The sequence below is a fragment of the Podarcis tiliguerta genome, assembly GCF_965153285.1.
Source record: "Podarcis tiliguerta genome assembly, chromosome: 10".
In the NCBI taxonomy this organism is placed as follows: Eukaryota; Metazoa; Chordata; class Lepidosauria; order Squamata; family Lacertidae; genus Podarcis; species Podarcis tiliguerta.
Window position 1 is genome coordinate 70,247,831 of NC_139543.1, and position 15,062 is coordinate 70,262,892.

Here is a 15,062-nt window from a genome sequence, read left to right on the forward strand (position 1 = left end):
CGTGTGCGGCTCTGGCTCGCCAGATGCAGCTTTGTCACGCTGGCCACGTGACCCGGAGGTGTCTCCGGACAGCGCTGGCCCCCGGCCTCTTGAGTGAGATGGGCGCACAACCCTAGAGTCTGTCAAGACTGGCCCGTACGGGCAGGGGTACCTTTACCTTTACCTATTTTTATGCTGTGAACCATCCCAAGATCTACGGACAAAGGGCGGTCTGCAGATTCAGTAAACAAAAGAAAGAGAAATAACATATATCGCCCACGTCTCCCCAGGTGTTCTGCGTGAGGTCACCACCGACTTCACGGTCGACGCCCGCTCGCTGACCAAGACCGGGGGCAGCCACACCAAGGTGCGCGTCATCAACCCCTCTGGTGCCAAGACGGACACTTACGTCACCGACAACGCAGATGGCACTTACCGTGTCCAGTATACCCCCTACGAGGACGGTAAGAATCCCCTGGTCTCCCTCCACCTCTAATCCCCTTCCACCTCCTGATGGCACATGCTAGGCAGCCCTTGACCAGCCAGGTGACTGCCAGATGTTTCGGACTGCGGTTCGCATCTGTTTTAGCCACTCTGGCCATTTTGGACAACCAATCCCATTGGGCTCAGTGCCATATGGCTGCCCTGGTTGGTGATGGAGAAAGCTCTGGAAGCCAGGGGCGGTGGGTGGCAGTGGCGGCGGCAGGAGGAGTCTGCCAAGGGTGACCTGTGGGTGGCACTTCCGGGTTTCGGCGGTCTGTAACCCGAAAAAACACAACCTGAAGCGTCTGTAACCCGAGGGATGACTGTACTGTGTTATTTGTATGATGTTAGCCGCTCTGAGCCTGGCTTTGGCTGGGGAGGGCGGGGTACAAGTAAAATTTATTATTATTATTATTATTATTATTATTAGTTAGTTAGTTTTGCCAATCTTCTTTGGCGGGGGCTTCTTCTTTATGTAGGGGGCTGTCTGGTCTCGGCCTGGCATCCCCTCTCAGACTCAGGAACAAATTTTCCTGCTTTACGGGACAGCCTTTCCTGGTCTGCCCCGCAGAGGACCTTAAGGTCCATGAATATCCATAGTTTAGAGGTCCCAGGCCCTAAGGAAGTCAGATTATCCTCCACCAGGGCCAGGGCCTTCTCAGTGATGGCTCCAACCTGGTGGAACGCTCTGTCCCACGAGACCAGGGCCCTGCAGGATTTAACCTCCTTCCGCCGGGCCTGTAAGACAGAGCTATTCCGCCTGGCTTTTAATCTGAATTCAGCCTGATCTTTTATTTCCCTTCTCTTCCCTCCCCCTCCCCTTTGATCACCCACTCTGAGACCCCACAGCTAATTCTCCCCTGGCCTCCTCACTGGCCCAAGTAGGACCAATTCAGCCAGCTAGCCCTGGGGATTATCTAATGCTTATTTCCCTAAACTGATTTCTGAATTTTGAATTTTATTGTTATTCATGTTTTTATACTGCTTTTTTTATGCTGCTTTTACAAGTGTTTTAAATTTGTTGTTAGCTGCCCTGAGCCCGGTTTTTGAACTGGGAAGGGCGGGGTATAAATAAAAAATTATTATTTTTTAATTATTATTAAAGAGTCAACTTCCTCACGCACATCACTCTCGTCCTTCTCAGGTGTGCACCTGGTGGAAGTCACCTATGACGACGTTCCCGTCCCCAAGAGCCCCTTCCGAGTGGGGGTCACCGAGGGCTGTGACCCCAGCCGCGTCCGAGCCTATGGCCCCGGTCTCGAGGGGGGGCTGGTGAACAAAGCCAACCGCTTCACGGTGGAGACCAGGTAGGGGCAGCCTTCATCTTAGGGGGCAGGCAAGCAAAAATTGCCCTTTTCCCTTATGGGGTGTCCAAGAGCCCATATAGAGTCCTTACGTAGGTTCCCTATTGGTAGGAGAAGATAACAGAGGCCAAGCAGAGAATATTGAGAAGCAAAGCAGCTAGTAAGCCTGATCTTTATTGATCTGTTGCAACAGGGTGTTCCCCCCACATGCAGGAGAGGAGGAGGAACCCAGAAAATTGGTGCGCAAGGCCTTATAAAGACTTTTGAAATTGCCACCCTGTAGATCAAGACCACCCCCAGAAACATCATACATACATCACAGAAAAGGTGGTCTACAGCAGAAATTTGAGTGCGTTGTTTACCTCCTGTCTGGCAGGTTACCTGTTAATGGTCACTTGATTGGTCGCCTGGGGAGTCTGGCCAGTCTTTTGCAATGACAAATATTTAGTTCCTGAGCCAGGTCACAGGAACCCAGAACAATGGTGTGCAAGGCCTTATATAGACATTTGAAATTGCCACTCTGTAGATCAAGACCAAGGGACGCGGGTGGCGCTGTGGGTTAAACCACAGAGCCTAGGACTTGTCGATCAGAAGGTCGGCAGTTCGAACCCCCGCAATGGCGGGGTGATCTCCCGTTGCTCGGTCCCTGCTCCTGCCAACCTAGCAGTTTGAAAGCACATCAAAGCGCAAGTAGATAAATAGGTACCGCTCTGGTGGGAAGGTAAACGGCGTTTCCGTGCGCTGCTCTGGTTCGCCAGAAGCGGCTTAGTCATGCTGGCCACATGACCTGGAAGCTGTACGCCGGCTCCCTCGGCCAGTAAAGCAAGATGAGCGCCGCAACTCCAGAGCTGGCCACGACTGGACCTAATGGTCAGGGGTCCCTTTACCTTTAGATCAAGACCACCCCCAGAAACATCATTCATACAACACAGAAGGGGTGTAACCCAAGACCATCCCTCAGATACATCATACCTACATCACAGAAAAGGCGGTATACAGCAAAAATCTGAGTGCATTGTTTTTCTCCTATCTGGCAGGTTACCTGTTAATGGTCACTTGATCGGATTCCCTGGGGAGCCCGGCCAGTCTTTTGTAATGATAAATACTTAGTTCCTGGGCCAGGTCACAGGCTCTCACCCTATTCATATCTTAAATGTGCCCTTAAGACAGGATTTGTGAAGGAAAAGACAATGGGGCGGCTTTTCCATTTTCCTTTGACCTTGCATAGAAAACATTTGCTCAGTTTAGGAAACAAAATGGTTCCAGGTCGGTCTTCCTGTGCTGATCTATGTATGTGCTTGGTTGGTACACTTATGAACATTACCATATATCTAAGACCTTAAAATTCCTATCTCAGGGTCAAGGAAGAGATTTATCAAGGACTTTAAAAAAGAATGGGGGAAATTCACCATTGACCTAGGAGACCATTGTTAGCAAATTAAAACTTTAGCTGGACTCTAAGAAACACTTGTAAAGTAATGAAGGCTCTGGATAATTTGGAAAAATGAAAACTGCGGAGAATGTACTGATAGGTAGTTTAAATTCTGTTTTAAGGATGGGGGGGGAGTCACGAGATTCAGAGAGTTCTCACGAAAAAGATTATACAAACCGTTTGAATATAAATTCGTAATGATAAAAACAAATAAAGATATTTCTAAATAAAATAAAATAAAATAATTTATTCTTTATACCCCACCCATCTGGCTGGGTTTCCCCAGCCACTTTGGACGGCTTCCAACAGAATATTAAAATACAATAACCTATTAAACATTAAAAACTTCCCTATAAATAAAGATACCAGTTTTTAAATAGAACGTACTTATATACCTTCTTGGCTTCAATGTCCTCCTTGGTTGTCTCCCTAGTAAAATATTGACCAAGCAAAAAAATAAATAAAAGAGAAACGGAAGAGGTTGAGCCTGAAGCGGACACGGAGGGGGTGTTGTTGCTGCCTCGCCACCGTTATTTATAGGCGGGATATAAGTAATAAATTATTATTATTAGTAGTATTAGTATTAGTATTAGTATTATTAGTATTATTATTATTTGGGGCCTCAGTTGTTCTCTTGCCCTCCGAAGTGTTCCGGAACGTTCCACGCAAACGGTTGCACCACTGGCCACAGAGAATTCTGGGAAATCCTCACACCTGGAGACCTCCTTACGTCTCTATTAAGGCTTGCTGGCATCTCCCCTTTGACGGCGCTGTTTTCTTTCTCCCCAGGGGCGCGGGGACTGGGGGCCTGGGCTTGGCCATCGAGGGGCCGTCGGAGGCCAAGATGTCCTGCAAGGACAACAAAGACGGCAGCTGCAGCGTGGAATACATCCCCTTCACGCCGGGAGATTACGACGTCAACATCACCTTCGGGGGGCGACCCATCCCTGGTAGGCGGAGGGCAAGGCTGCTGTGCTTGGACCTCCAGGATGTGTTCTGGAATCGTAGAATTGTGGAGTTGTGTCCCCCAAAGGTCCTCTAGTCCCATAGGCTAGGAATTATGGGTAACGAAATTCCAAAAAAAGTCCAGGAGAGTTTTTATGTACACTACGGGTGCCGCCAGAATTTTAACTGCAAAAGGTTAGGAGAGGATATCCCATCCAAATCAGACTGGCAAAGTAAATTAAGAGAGCGCCATAGCTGTCAACGTTTCCCCTTTTTAAAGGGAAATTCCCTTATTGCATGGCGAGTTCCCACCTCCCCCCAAGAAATAAAGAAATGGCAAAAATGACCGGAAGAATCACTGACAAACTGGAACGTGTCCAGAGGAGGGCAACCAAAATGGTCAAAGGCCTGGAAACGATGCCTTAGGAGGAACGGCTAAGGGAGCTGGGCATGGTTAGCCTGGAGAAGAGGAGGTTAAGGGGTGATATGATAGCCATGCTCAAATATATAAAAGGATGTCACATAGAGGAGGGAGAAAGGTTGTTTTCTGCTGCTCCAGAGAAGCGGACACGGAGCAATGGATCCAAACTACAAGAAAGAAGATTCCACCTAAACATTAGGAAGAACTTCCTGACAGTAAGAGCTGTTTGACAGTGGAATTTGCTGCCAAGGAGTGTGGTGGAGTCTCCTTCTTTGGAGGTCTTTAAGCAGAGGCTTGACAACCATATGTCAGGAGTGCTCTGATGGTGTTTCCTGCTTGGCAGGGGGTTGGACTCGATGGCCCTTGTGGTCTCTGCCAACTCTATGATTCTATGACACAAGAATTCGAGTTGATGGGTCAAATTAGGCCACAACTTTATTGATTACAAGAATTGAGCGGTATTGGCCTTAGGCATTGGTCCTAATAACTAACCAGCTTCAGCCTGCATGCTTGAAGACCGGTGAGGGTTAACCACCTGTGGGAGGAGTCCTGCTGAGGCACGTCAACTAGGACCCCCCCCCGGGGTCACCGTATGAGGGCGTGCCGTGGGCCCACACCTCCATAGGCTTAGGACAAGGCCACGCCCCCCGGAATCCTTTACTGGACTACCCTTTCATTTGGGGGCGCTCCGTCTCCCCCTTCATCTGCATAACAATAGACTGTACCCCCCCCAATGCCTAACCGCCCATACCGTGGAGTTGTGACGGTTTGCTACGAGGTAGGCAAAAACCAAATGGCTGGTGCCAATCTGCCAGTTGGAAAAATTCCTACCAGGCCCCTTGACGGCGAGCAACCGAAGTTCATAGCAACGTTGGGGAACCTACCGAAAGGGTGGAACGGGAGGGAAAACCAGGTCAGCTGCGGTGCGGACCCTCGGCTGCACCAGACCGAAGTAGGCGAGGCCACGCCCCCTGAGCCAGCCAATTGGCTGGCTCGGGGAATGACACGTCTGAGGATTCCCTGCTATCGCGTGGGCTGGAGCCAGCCCCCGCGAGTGTGGGAAGGGGCGTGACGCCCGCAACCCCACCTCCTCCTAATCTCGGAAGTGGCTTCCCGAATAGGATTCCTCACAAGAAAAGGGAAGAGTTGACAACTATGGAGAGTATGCTGGACTGGTGAGACTACCAGCAAATATTCAATAAGATGGAGTTCTTGTTATGAAATATACCAAGAAAAAGGCAAACTGAGAACTCAGGCCAATGTAAGTTTCAATAGTGGGAGTGTTCCCTACTTTCAAATCAATAGTCAATTGTAACACAAACTACATAGAATCATAGAATCATAGAGTTGGAAGAGACCACAAGGGCCATCGAGTCCAACCCCCTGCCAAGCAGGAAACACCATCAGAGCACTCCTGACATATGGTTGTCAAGCCTCTGCTTAAAGACCTCCAAAGAAGGAGACTCCACCACACTCCTTGGCAGCAAATTCCACTGTCGAACAGCTCTTACTGTCAGGAAGTTCTTCCTAATGTTTAGGTGGAATCTTCTTTCTTGTCATTTGGATCCATTGCTCCGTGTTCGCTTCTCCGGAGCAGCAGAAAACAACCTTTCTCCCTCCTCTGTGAGACATCCTTTTATATATTTGAACATGGCTATCATATCACCCCTTAACCTCCTCTTCTCCAGGCTAAACATGCCCAGCTCCCTTAGCCGTTCCTCATAAGGCATCGTTTCCAGGCCTTTGACCATTTTGGTTGCCCTCCTCTGGACACGTTCCAGTTTGTCAGTGTCCTTCTTGAACTGTGGTGCCCAGAACTGGACACAGTACTCCAGGTGAGGTCTGACCAGAGCAGAATACAGTGGCACTATTACTTCCCTTGATCTAGATGCTATATTCCTATTGATGCAGCCCAGAATTGCATTGGCTTTTTTAGCTGCCGCGTCACACTGTTGGCTCATGTCAAGTTTGTGGTCAACCAAGAATCCTAGATCCTTTTCACATGTACTGCTCTCAAGCCAGGTGTCACCCATCTTGTATTTGTGCCTCTCATTTTTTTTTGCCCAAGTGCAATACTTTACATTTCTCCCTGTTAAAATTCATCTTGTTTGCTTTTGCCCAGTTCTCTAATCTGTCAAGGTCGTTTTGAAGTGTGATCCTGCCCTCTGGGGTGTTAGCCACCCCTCCCAGTTTGGTGTCATCTGCAAATTTGATCAGGATGCCCTTGAGTCATCCTTCTGAATGGATTAGTTTTTGTTACAATTGACTATGGATTTGCAAGTAGGGACCACTCCCACTATTGATTTGCAAGTAGGGACCACTCCCACTATTGAAACTTACATTGGCTTGAGACTATCAGCAAGGCTACGAGATGTTACAGGTGAGAAATTGAGAAATTGATCAAAAATTGGGACAGATGCAGAGCCTGTGTAAAAGAACATTGTCAAAATATTAATCCGTTGGCCAATTTTGATTGAACTTCTGTGTGCAAACAGGATCATTTTACAAAATCCAAAGTAAGTTAAATGACATGGAGAAAATAAAGTTAAGTGCGTATTCAAGGGATTTGCTTTAATAAAAACTTCCTTCCTGTTTCCTTTTCCCGCAGGAAGCCCCTTCCGCGTCCCGGTCAAGGACGTGGTCGACCCCAGCAAGGTCAAGTGCTCAGGCCCAGGGTTGGGGGCTGGCGTGAGAGCCCGCGTCCCCCAGACCTTCACCGTCGACTGCAGCAAGGCTGGGCTGGCCCCCCTGGAGGTGAAGGTCCTGGGACCCACAGGTATGGAGATCTGGGGCCGAAAACCTTGGTGGTTTTGCTTGCTAACCCCCACCCCTTTTTGACCGCCCTGGGGGTGGGGGGCACGGGGTTCCTGAGCCTCACTTTGTGGGAGCTCCTCTAGGAATCCCCTATACAGTGGTACCTCGCAAGACGAATGCGTTGGAAGACGAAAAACTCGCAAGACGAAAGAGTTTTTCGTTTTCTGAGTTGCTTCGCAAGACGGATTTCCCTATGGGCTTGCTTCGCAAGACGAAACGTCTTGCGCCTTTTTTTTAAAAACCGCCAATGCATTCCTATGGGAAACCGTCAATACACAGCAGTGCTTCGCAAGACGAAAAAACTCGTAGAACGAAAAAACTCGCAGAACGAATTAATTTCGTCTTGCGGGCACCACTGTACCAGGAGTGGCCAACTCCCAAGAGACTGCAATCTACTCACAGAGTTAATAACTGGCAGGGATCTATCCCCTTTTTAGGGGTTCAGGGCAAAGTTTTTGAGCTTTTTTTAGGCAGGGGGAAAGCTACGATTTTGGGGGTTGCACGGCAAAAATGATGAACTTTCTTTAGGGGAGCCGATTTCTATACCATGGGTAGGCAAAGTAACGCCCGGCCCAGTCGTCTTCTAAATCCATCCCGCGAACGGTCCTTTTATTTAAAATGCATCTCTGGGTTATTTGTGGGGCCTGCCTGGTGTTTTTACATGAGTAGAATGCGTCCTTTTATTTCAAATGCATCTCTGAGAAGAAGAACAAATTCATTCTTTAACTCATGGGTTAGGCAAACTAAACCACAGAGCCTAGGACTTGCCGATCAGAAGGTCGGTGGTTCGAATCCTCGCGACGGGGTGAGCTCCCATTGCTCGGTCCCTGCTCCTGCCAACCTAGCAGATCGAAAGCACATCCAAGTGCAAGTAGATAAATAGGTACTGCTCTGGTAGGAAGGTAAACGGCGTTTCCATGCGCTGCTCTGGTTCGCCAGAAGCGGCTTAGTCATGCTGGCCACATGGCCTGGAAGCTGTACGCCGCCTCCCTCGGTCAATAAAGCGAGATGAGCACTGCAACCCCAGAGTTGGTCACAACTGGACCTAATGGTCAGGGGTCCCTTTACCTTTACCTATGGAGCGAAAAATACATTATGTCCTTATTGCTGCAAACACTTTGTCAGAAAGGCGAACGGGCTTAGTTTCAGGTGCTCTGCATCCCTTGAGAGCCTCTCCAACCCTCTTTCACGGCCTGGGACCCTCGTACCTACGGGACCGCCTCTCCTGGTATGCCCCACGGAGAGCCTCAAGGTCCATAAATAGCAACACCCTCGAGGTTCCGGGCCCTAAGGAAGTTAGATTAGCTTCAACCAGAGCCAGGGCCTTTTCATTACTGGCCCCGACTTGGTGGAACGCTCTGTCTCATGAGACCAGGGCCCTGCTGGATCTGATTTCTTTCCACAGGGCCTGTAAGACAGAGTTGTTCCGCCTGGCCTTTGGCTTGGAATCAACTTGATCCCCTCCCCCTCTTTCTTCTTTCTTTCTCCTCCTATGATGAGGCTGCATTTTCATATTTTAATGTTTCAATATTTTAATGTTGTATTTTAATCTTGTTCTTAAGTTGTAATCATTCAACTTGTTTTTATTATTGCTTGTTAGCTGCCCTGACCCCAGCCTTGGCTGGGGAGGACGGGGTATAAATAAAAATTATTGTTATTGTTATTATTATTATTATTATTATTATTATTATTATTATTTCCTCCCCTCCCAGGGGTCGCTGAGCCCGCCGAGGTGCGTGACAACGGGGACGGCACCCACACGGTTAACTACACGCCAGCCACGGACGGGCCGTACACCGTCGCTGTTAAGTACGCTGGGCAAGAGGTGCCCCGCAGGTGAGCAGGGAGGCCAAGAGGTGAGGGCTTGGGGATATGCTGATGGTCTGACTGGCCCTCACTCCTCGACGGTCTCTTCTTCCAGCCCGTTCAAGATCAAGGTGCTTCCGGCTCACGACGCCAGCAAGGTGCGAGCCAGCGGCCCCGGGCTCAACGCCTCTGGCATCCCCGCCAGCTTGCCGGTGGAGTTCACCATCGACGCCCGAGATGCTGGCGAGGGGCTGCTCACCGTGCAGATCTTGGTGAGTGGCGGGCGATGGTGTGGTGGGTTGGGGGGGGGCTCCCTGCTTTGCCTGGGCGGGGGCAGGGACAAAGGAGCAGTGGGAACGCTCCAGGCTGTGCTGGCAGGGGCTGATGGGAGTTGTAGTCCAAATGGGTGTGCTGGCAGGGGCTTATGGGAGTTGTAGTCCAAAATGGCTGGGCTGGTGGGGGCTGATGGGAGTCCAAAATGGCTGTGCTGGTTCTGGCTAATGGGAGTTGTAGTCCAACTGGGTGTGCTGGCACAGGCTGATGGGAGTTGTAGTCCAAAATGGCTGTGCTGGTTCTGGCTGATGGGAGTTGTAGTCCAAATGGGTGTGCTGGCAGGGGTTGAAGGGAGTTGTAGTTCAAAATGGCTGTGCTGGTTCTGGCTGATGGGAGTTGAAGTCCAAATGGGTGTGCTGGCAGGGGCTTATGGGAGTTGTAGTCCAAAATGGCATTTGAAGGGCACCCGGTTGGCAAAGGCAGTGATGTGGGGGTGCCCACGAGACTACTTCCTATTCTGAAGTACCTACCCTCATTCTGACCTCACCAGCGGGAGTGAATTGGGCTGCGTACTCAGCGCCGATTTCTGAGAGCTGCATTTCGTATAAGCTCAGAGGCACTCTCTTCTCGTTGCGTCATACAAGCCCTGACATAGGGAATGGTTGTGGATAAAGGGTTCTGGGGCTTCATCCGCCAGTATGTTTGGACTTAGAGAAGCCTCTGATCCTCAGCTCCCACAAACACACTACATTCATAGAATCATAGAATTGTTTTTGGTTCCCCAGGACCCTGAGGGCAAGCCCAAGAAAGCCAACATCCGGGACAATGGCGACGGCACCTACACTGTCTCCTACGTCCCGGACATGACGGGCCGCTACACCATCACCATCAAATACGGCGGCGACGAAATCCCTTACTCTCCCTTCCGCATCCACGCTCTGCCCGCGGGCGATGCCAGCAAGTGCCTGGTCACAGGTAGGAGTCTCCCAATGCCCGCCTTGCCAACCCCCGTCCAGCCGGTCTCATCTCCCGGAGTGGGGCACCAGAACTCAAGTTTCTAGTCCTCACGCCCTCTCTGCCCTCTCTCTCCCCTGCCTCCCCCTCCTCTTTGCCTCCATCTTGTGCCGTCTTCGAGGAGTTGAGTGGGCGAGAGAGAGGCACTTCTCCCCACGGCCCGTATATTGGCCCTTCGCCCCGGCTTATTTCATTTATTGCTTTTTATTTCCTCGCTGTCCCTACAACAACAACCTTGGGAGGAAAGTTAGGCTGAGAGGTCGCCCAAGGCTGAGAGGTCGCCCAAGAACCCGCGTCTTGCCCAGGCCTGACTCCTGCGCTCTAAACTTTTGCACAGGAGTCAGAACAAAGTTTTTCTTTTCTTTTTTTTAAAAATAATTTTTATTAAGTTTTCCATTTAACAATCCAATCATATCACATTAATTATTCCAAATTATACCAATACATATCATAAAGTCCAAATATTTTGCCAAATTATAATTTTTTGTTGGGGGTTCCCATGCTTCGAGTTCAGTAAGGGTCCAGTCATCTCATATTTCTGCTGCTTTTAGTGTTCACCAGTCCCATCTTTCAATCTTCTTGTTGTTATTCTTTTTCTTCTTAATAGCCTCTGAGTTGTTTCCACAGGCGAGTTAAAGTAAGCATTGTTATGCTTCTGTGTGAACTTTGTAAGGCTCTCCCTTTTTTTTAAAGCTGGCGAGTCTTTTGTTTGAAATAAATCCTCACACGCTGATCCAAAAGTCCTCCTCGGGTGGCAGACGCCATCTTTCTCAGTTCTGATGAAATACAATCTAGGCGTTTGCTCATTAATTTTCCCAGACAAGTTGCACCATAAATTAGCCTTCCAGGGAAGATTTGCCAAGTCGAACTTAGAATACAATCATGATAACAGAGCAATGGCTCGCCTCCCCCTATGACTATTAATCTTGCAACATAGTCTATCTCATAATGGCGGATCCCGATTAAAAACTGTGTCACAAGAGAGCCTTTTATTTTCTTTCCAGATATTTCAAAAAACAAAGTCTTTAGTTGAAATTTTTATTTCCACACAGTTTATTTTCCAGTCTCACTTGCTCTAGGTCGTATTGACTTTTCTTCTCGGGGGGTGGGGGGTGGGGTGGTGGTTGTTAGGTCATATCGTAATAATAAGAAAAAAAAGTCGCCCCCCCGAACAAAGTTTTTCAGGGAATCTGTATGCCACAAAAAAAAAAAAAACTTTTTTGGAGCGAACGGTTCATTTTTTTAAGAATAAAATAATAAATCTGCAATTGATTTGCAGTTATATGCACCTTGCTGCTGATTCTTATGGCTGTCTCTTCTTCTTCCTTTCTGCAGTGTCCATAGGAGGCCACGGACTGGGTAAGTACCCGTGATGCCCCCTGCCCTGGATCTTGGGGGGGTGGGCACATGGTGATATCCTGGTACCCCAATCAAGCAGCGCCATTCCTGCCCACCAGCCTAAGAACAGAGGAGGCAGCCTCACGACAGAATTGCAGAATTGCAGAACTGGAAGCCACCCTACTAGGGCAGGCAAAATTTTCTGCAGACACGAAGGAGAGATTCGCGCTAAAACGCCGGCACTTTTGAAATGGAATGAAATTGCAAACTGATGCGAAAATAGCAGAGAAAGAGAGAGCTGAACTTAAGATTGGAAAGATGAGAATTTGGGCGGGTAGCTCTGAATGGATGGCTTTCCTTGATGGGTTTGCATCGTCATCTGGTGGTTAGCTAGTCCAAACACGATTCCGAGCTCGTTAGATCAAATGAATCGGTTTAGCAGATGCTGTCTGCAACAAACCACGCTGCAACAAACATTTTTGGGCAGCCGCCTCCCTTGGTTCCGAAAATTCATCGCCCGCAGTGCTCCCTCCCCTACAAAAAGCATTATGCACAACCCTCCAAGGAAGATGATGTCATGATAAAATTCAAAACAGTAACCATTAATTGCATGTTTGTTGCAAAATCCCAATAACATAACACCGGTCTTGAAAGACCTACATTGGCTCCCAGTACGTTTCTGAGCATAATTCAAAGTGTCCTTGAAAGCCCTAAACGGCCTCGGTCCAGTAGACCTGAAGGAGCGTCTCCACCCCCATCGTTCAGCCCAGACACTGAGATCCAGATCCGAGGGCCTTCTGGCAGTTTCCTCATTGCGAGAAGCGAAGTTACAGGGAACCAGGCAGAGGGCCTTCTCGGTGATGCATTACTGTATTTTAATATTCTGTTGGAAGCCGCCCAGATGGGCGGGGTATGTATAAATAAATAAATAAAGAATAAATAAATAACTAACAACATCTGGACAGCATCATCATAGAAGGGACCATGCGGAATCATTCACCCAACGTGGGTTTTGAACCCACGTCCCTGAGATTGAGTCCGGTGCTCTACCAACTTGGTTTCATTAATTCCACAAAACTGAGGGACTCGATCCGCTGAGATCAGCTTTTCAAAGGCTGGTGGTCGTTTAGCAAGAGCCTTGGATGCCCCATTTAGTAACTGCTTGGCCGCTCAGTCAATTCCGAATAGATGGGCTCGGGGAGTGATACCAGTTTCTCAATACCAGCTGAGCAGGAGAGCCCTTGACTCTGCACCAAGCTGACTTAGAATCATAGAATCATAGAGTTGGAAGAGACCACAAGGGCCATCGAGTCCAACCCCCTGCCAAGCAGGAAGCACCATCAGAGCACTCCTGACATATGGTTGTCAAGCCTCTGCTTAAAGACCTCCAAAGAAGGAGACTCCACCACACTCCTTGGCAGCAAATTCCACTGTCGAACAGCTCTTACTGTCAGGAAGTTCTTCCTAATGTTTAGGTGGAATCTTCTTTCTTGTACTTTGGATCCATTGCTCCGTGTCCGCTTCTCTGGAGCAGCAGAAAACAACCTTTCTCCCTCCTCTATGTGACATCCTTTTATATATTTGAACATGGCTATCATATCACCCCTTAACCTCCTCTTCTCCAGGCTAAACATGCCCAGCTCCCTTAGCCCTTCCTCATAAGGCATCGTTTCCAGGCCTTTGACCATTTTGGTTGCCCTCCTCTGGACACGTTCTGATGGCAGGGCGTTCCACAGGGCAGGTGCCACCACCGAGAAGGCCCTCTGCCTGGTTCCCTGTAACCTCGCTTCCCACAGGAAGGGAACTGCCAGAAGGCCCTCGGCGCTGGACCTCAGTGTCCGGGCTGAACGATGGGGGTGGAGACGCTCCTTCAGGGATACAAGACTGAGGCCTTTCGGTTTGGCTGAGTTCTCCTCCCCGCCTTACCCTAACCAAGGTGTTCTCGATCCTTTACCTGCAGGTACCTGCCTGGGCCCCACCATCCAGATCGGGGAGGAGACGGTGATCACCGTGGACGCCAAGGCAGCGGGGAAAGGCAAGGTCACCTGCAAGGTGTCCACGCCGGACGGAGCCGAGCTGGACGTCGACGTGGTGGAGAACCACGACGGCACTTTCGACATCTACTACACGGCCCCCGAGCCGGGCAAATACGTCATCACCATCCGCTTCGGGGGAGAGCAGATCCCCAACAGCCCCTTCCATGTGGTGGTGAGTTGTGGGGTGAAACCGGGGCAAAAGGGCTTCCTGGGTCAAGCTGGGCTGGTGCAGAGCTTGTGACGGGTGGGGAGAGGAAGAGAGCCTTATTGGAGCCTGCTCTTTATATTTATTTATTTTTTATTTTATTGCATTTGTATCGCACCTTTCTCCCCAAGGAGCTCAAGGTGGCATATATGGTTCCTCTCTCCCCCCCCCCATTTAATTCCCACGACCACCTTGCGAGGTAGGTTAGGTAGTAAAAAAATGGGTTGGGAGCGCAGATCTTGGAATTGACAGGCTAGGCAGTTAACTGTTGCGTTCAAAAAGCAAGGGAGGATTGGACTCTGATTAATAAAATACACACAAGGCTTGACCAGCAAGACTCTGGGAGGAGTGCGAATAATAATTCCTCTCCACCCTCTGGCCCAGGTCGTTTTATTCACAAAAGAACTTTTTACACAGCGTTTGTAAGAACCAATCAGATTTACTCTGAGCATTTAAAAAAAAAAAAACCTCGTGGGACAGTCAGATCAGAAGAAATTCTTTTAACTACAAAGAAAGTATTTCCTACTTGAGCATGCATATGTAGTTCAGAGTAAATAAAATGGGAATAAAAGGAGGAATGCATTCAGAAAAACCCCGGAGGTCATAAACAGGAGAGGAAGGATGGCAGTATTTACCATCTCCTTGTGAAACTCTCTTCCTTAAGATCTATTAAAAGATTAAAGGTAAAGGGACCCCTGACCATTAGGTCCAGTTGTGGCCAACTCTGGGGTTGCGGCGCTCATCTCGCTTTATTGGCCGAGGGAGCCGGCGTACAGCTTCTGGGTCATGTGGCCAGCAGGACTATGCCGCTTCTGGCAAACCAGAGCAGCGCACGGAAACGCTGTTTACCTTCCCGCTGGAGTGGTGCCTATTTATCTATTTGCACTTTGATGTGCTTTCGAACTGCTAGGTTGGCAGGAGCAGGGACCGAGCAACAGGAGCTCACCCCGTCGCGGGGATTCGAACCACCAACCTTCTGATCAGCAAGTCCTATGGTTTAACCCACAGCACC

The 15,062-nt window shown here is 49.2% G+C and overlaps 1 protein-coding gene across 4 annotated transcripts in view; it reads left to right on the forward strand.

Annotated features, from left to right (window-relative positions):
- Positions 1-15,062, forward strand: part of FLNC (filamin C) — a 123,833-nt gene that overhangs the window by 78,732 nt on the left and 30,039 nt on the right. For all 4 annotated transcript variants that reach the window (XM_083401609.1, XM_083401610.1, XM_083401611.1 and 1 more), the window contains 9 exons: positions 270-443; positions 1,607-1,769; positions 3,988-4,148; positions 7,173-7,340; positions 9,091-9,214; positions 9,300-9,456; positions 10,243-10,432; positions 11,807-11,830; positions 13,770-14,017. In XM_083401609.1, coding sequence (XP_083257735.1) covers positions 270-443; positions 1,607-1,769; positions 3,988-4,148; positions 7,173-7,340; positions 9,091-9,214; positions 9,300-9,456; positions 10,243-10,432; positions 11,807-11,830; positions 13,770-14,017 — 1,409 coding nt within the window. The remainder of the gene's footprint in view (positions 1-269; positions 444-1,606; positions 1,770-3,987; positions 4,149-7,172; positions 7,341-9,090; positions 9,215-9,299; positions 9,457-10,242; positions 10,433-11,806; positions 11,831-13,769; positions 14,018-15,062) is intronic.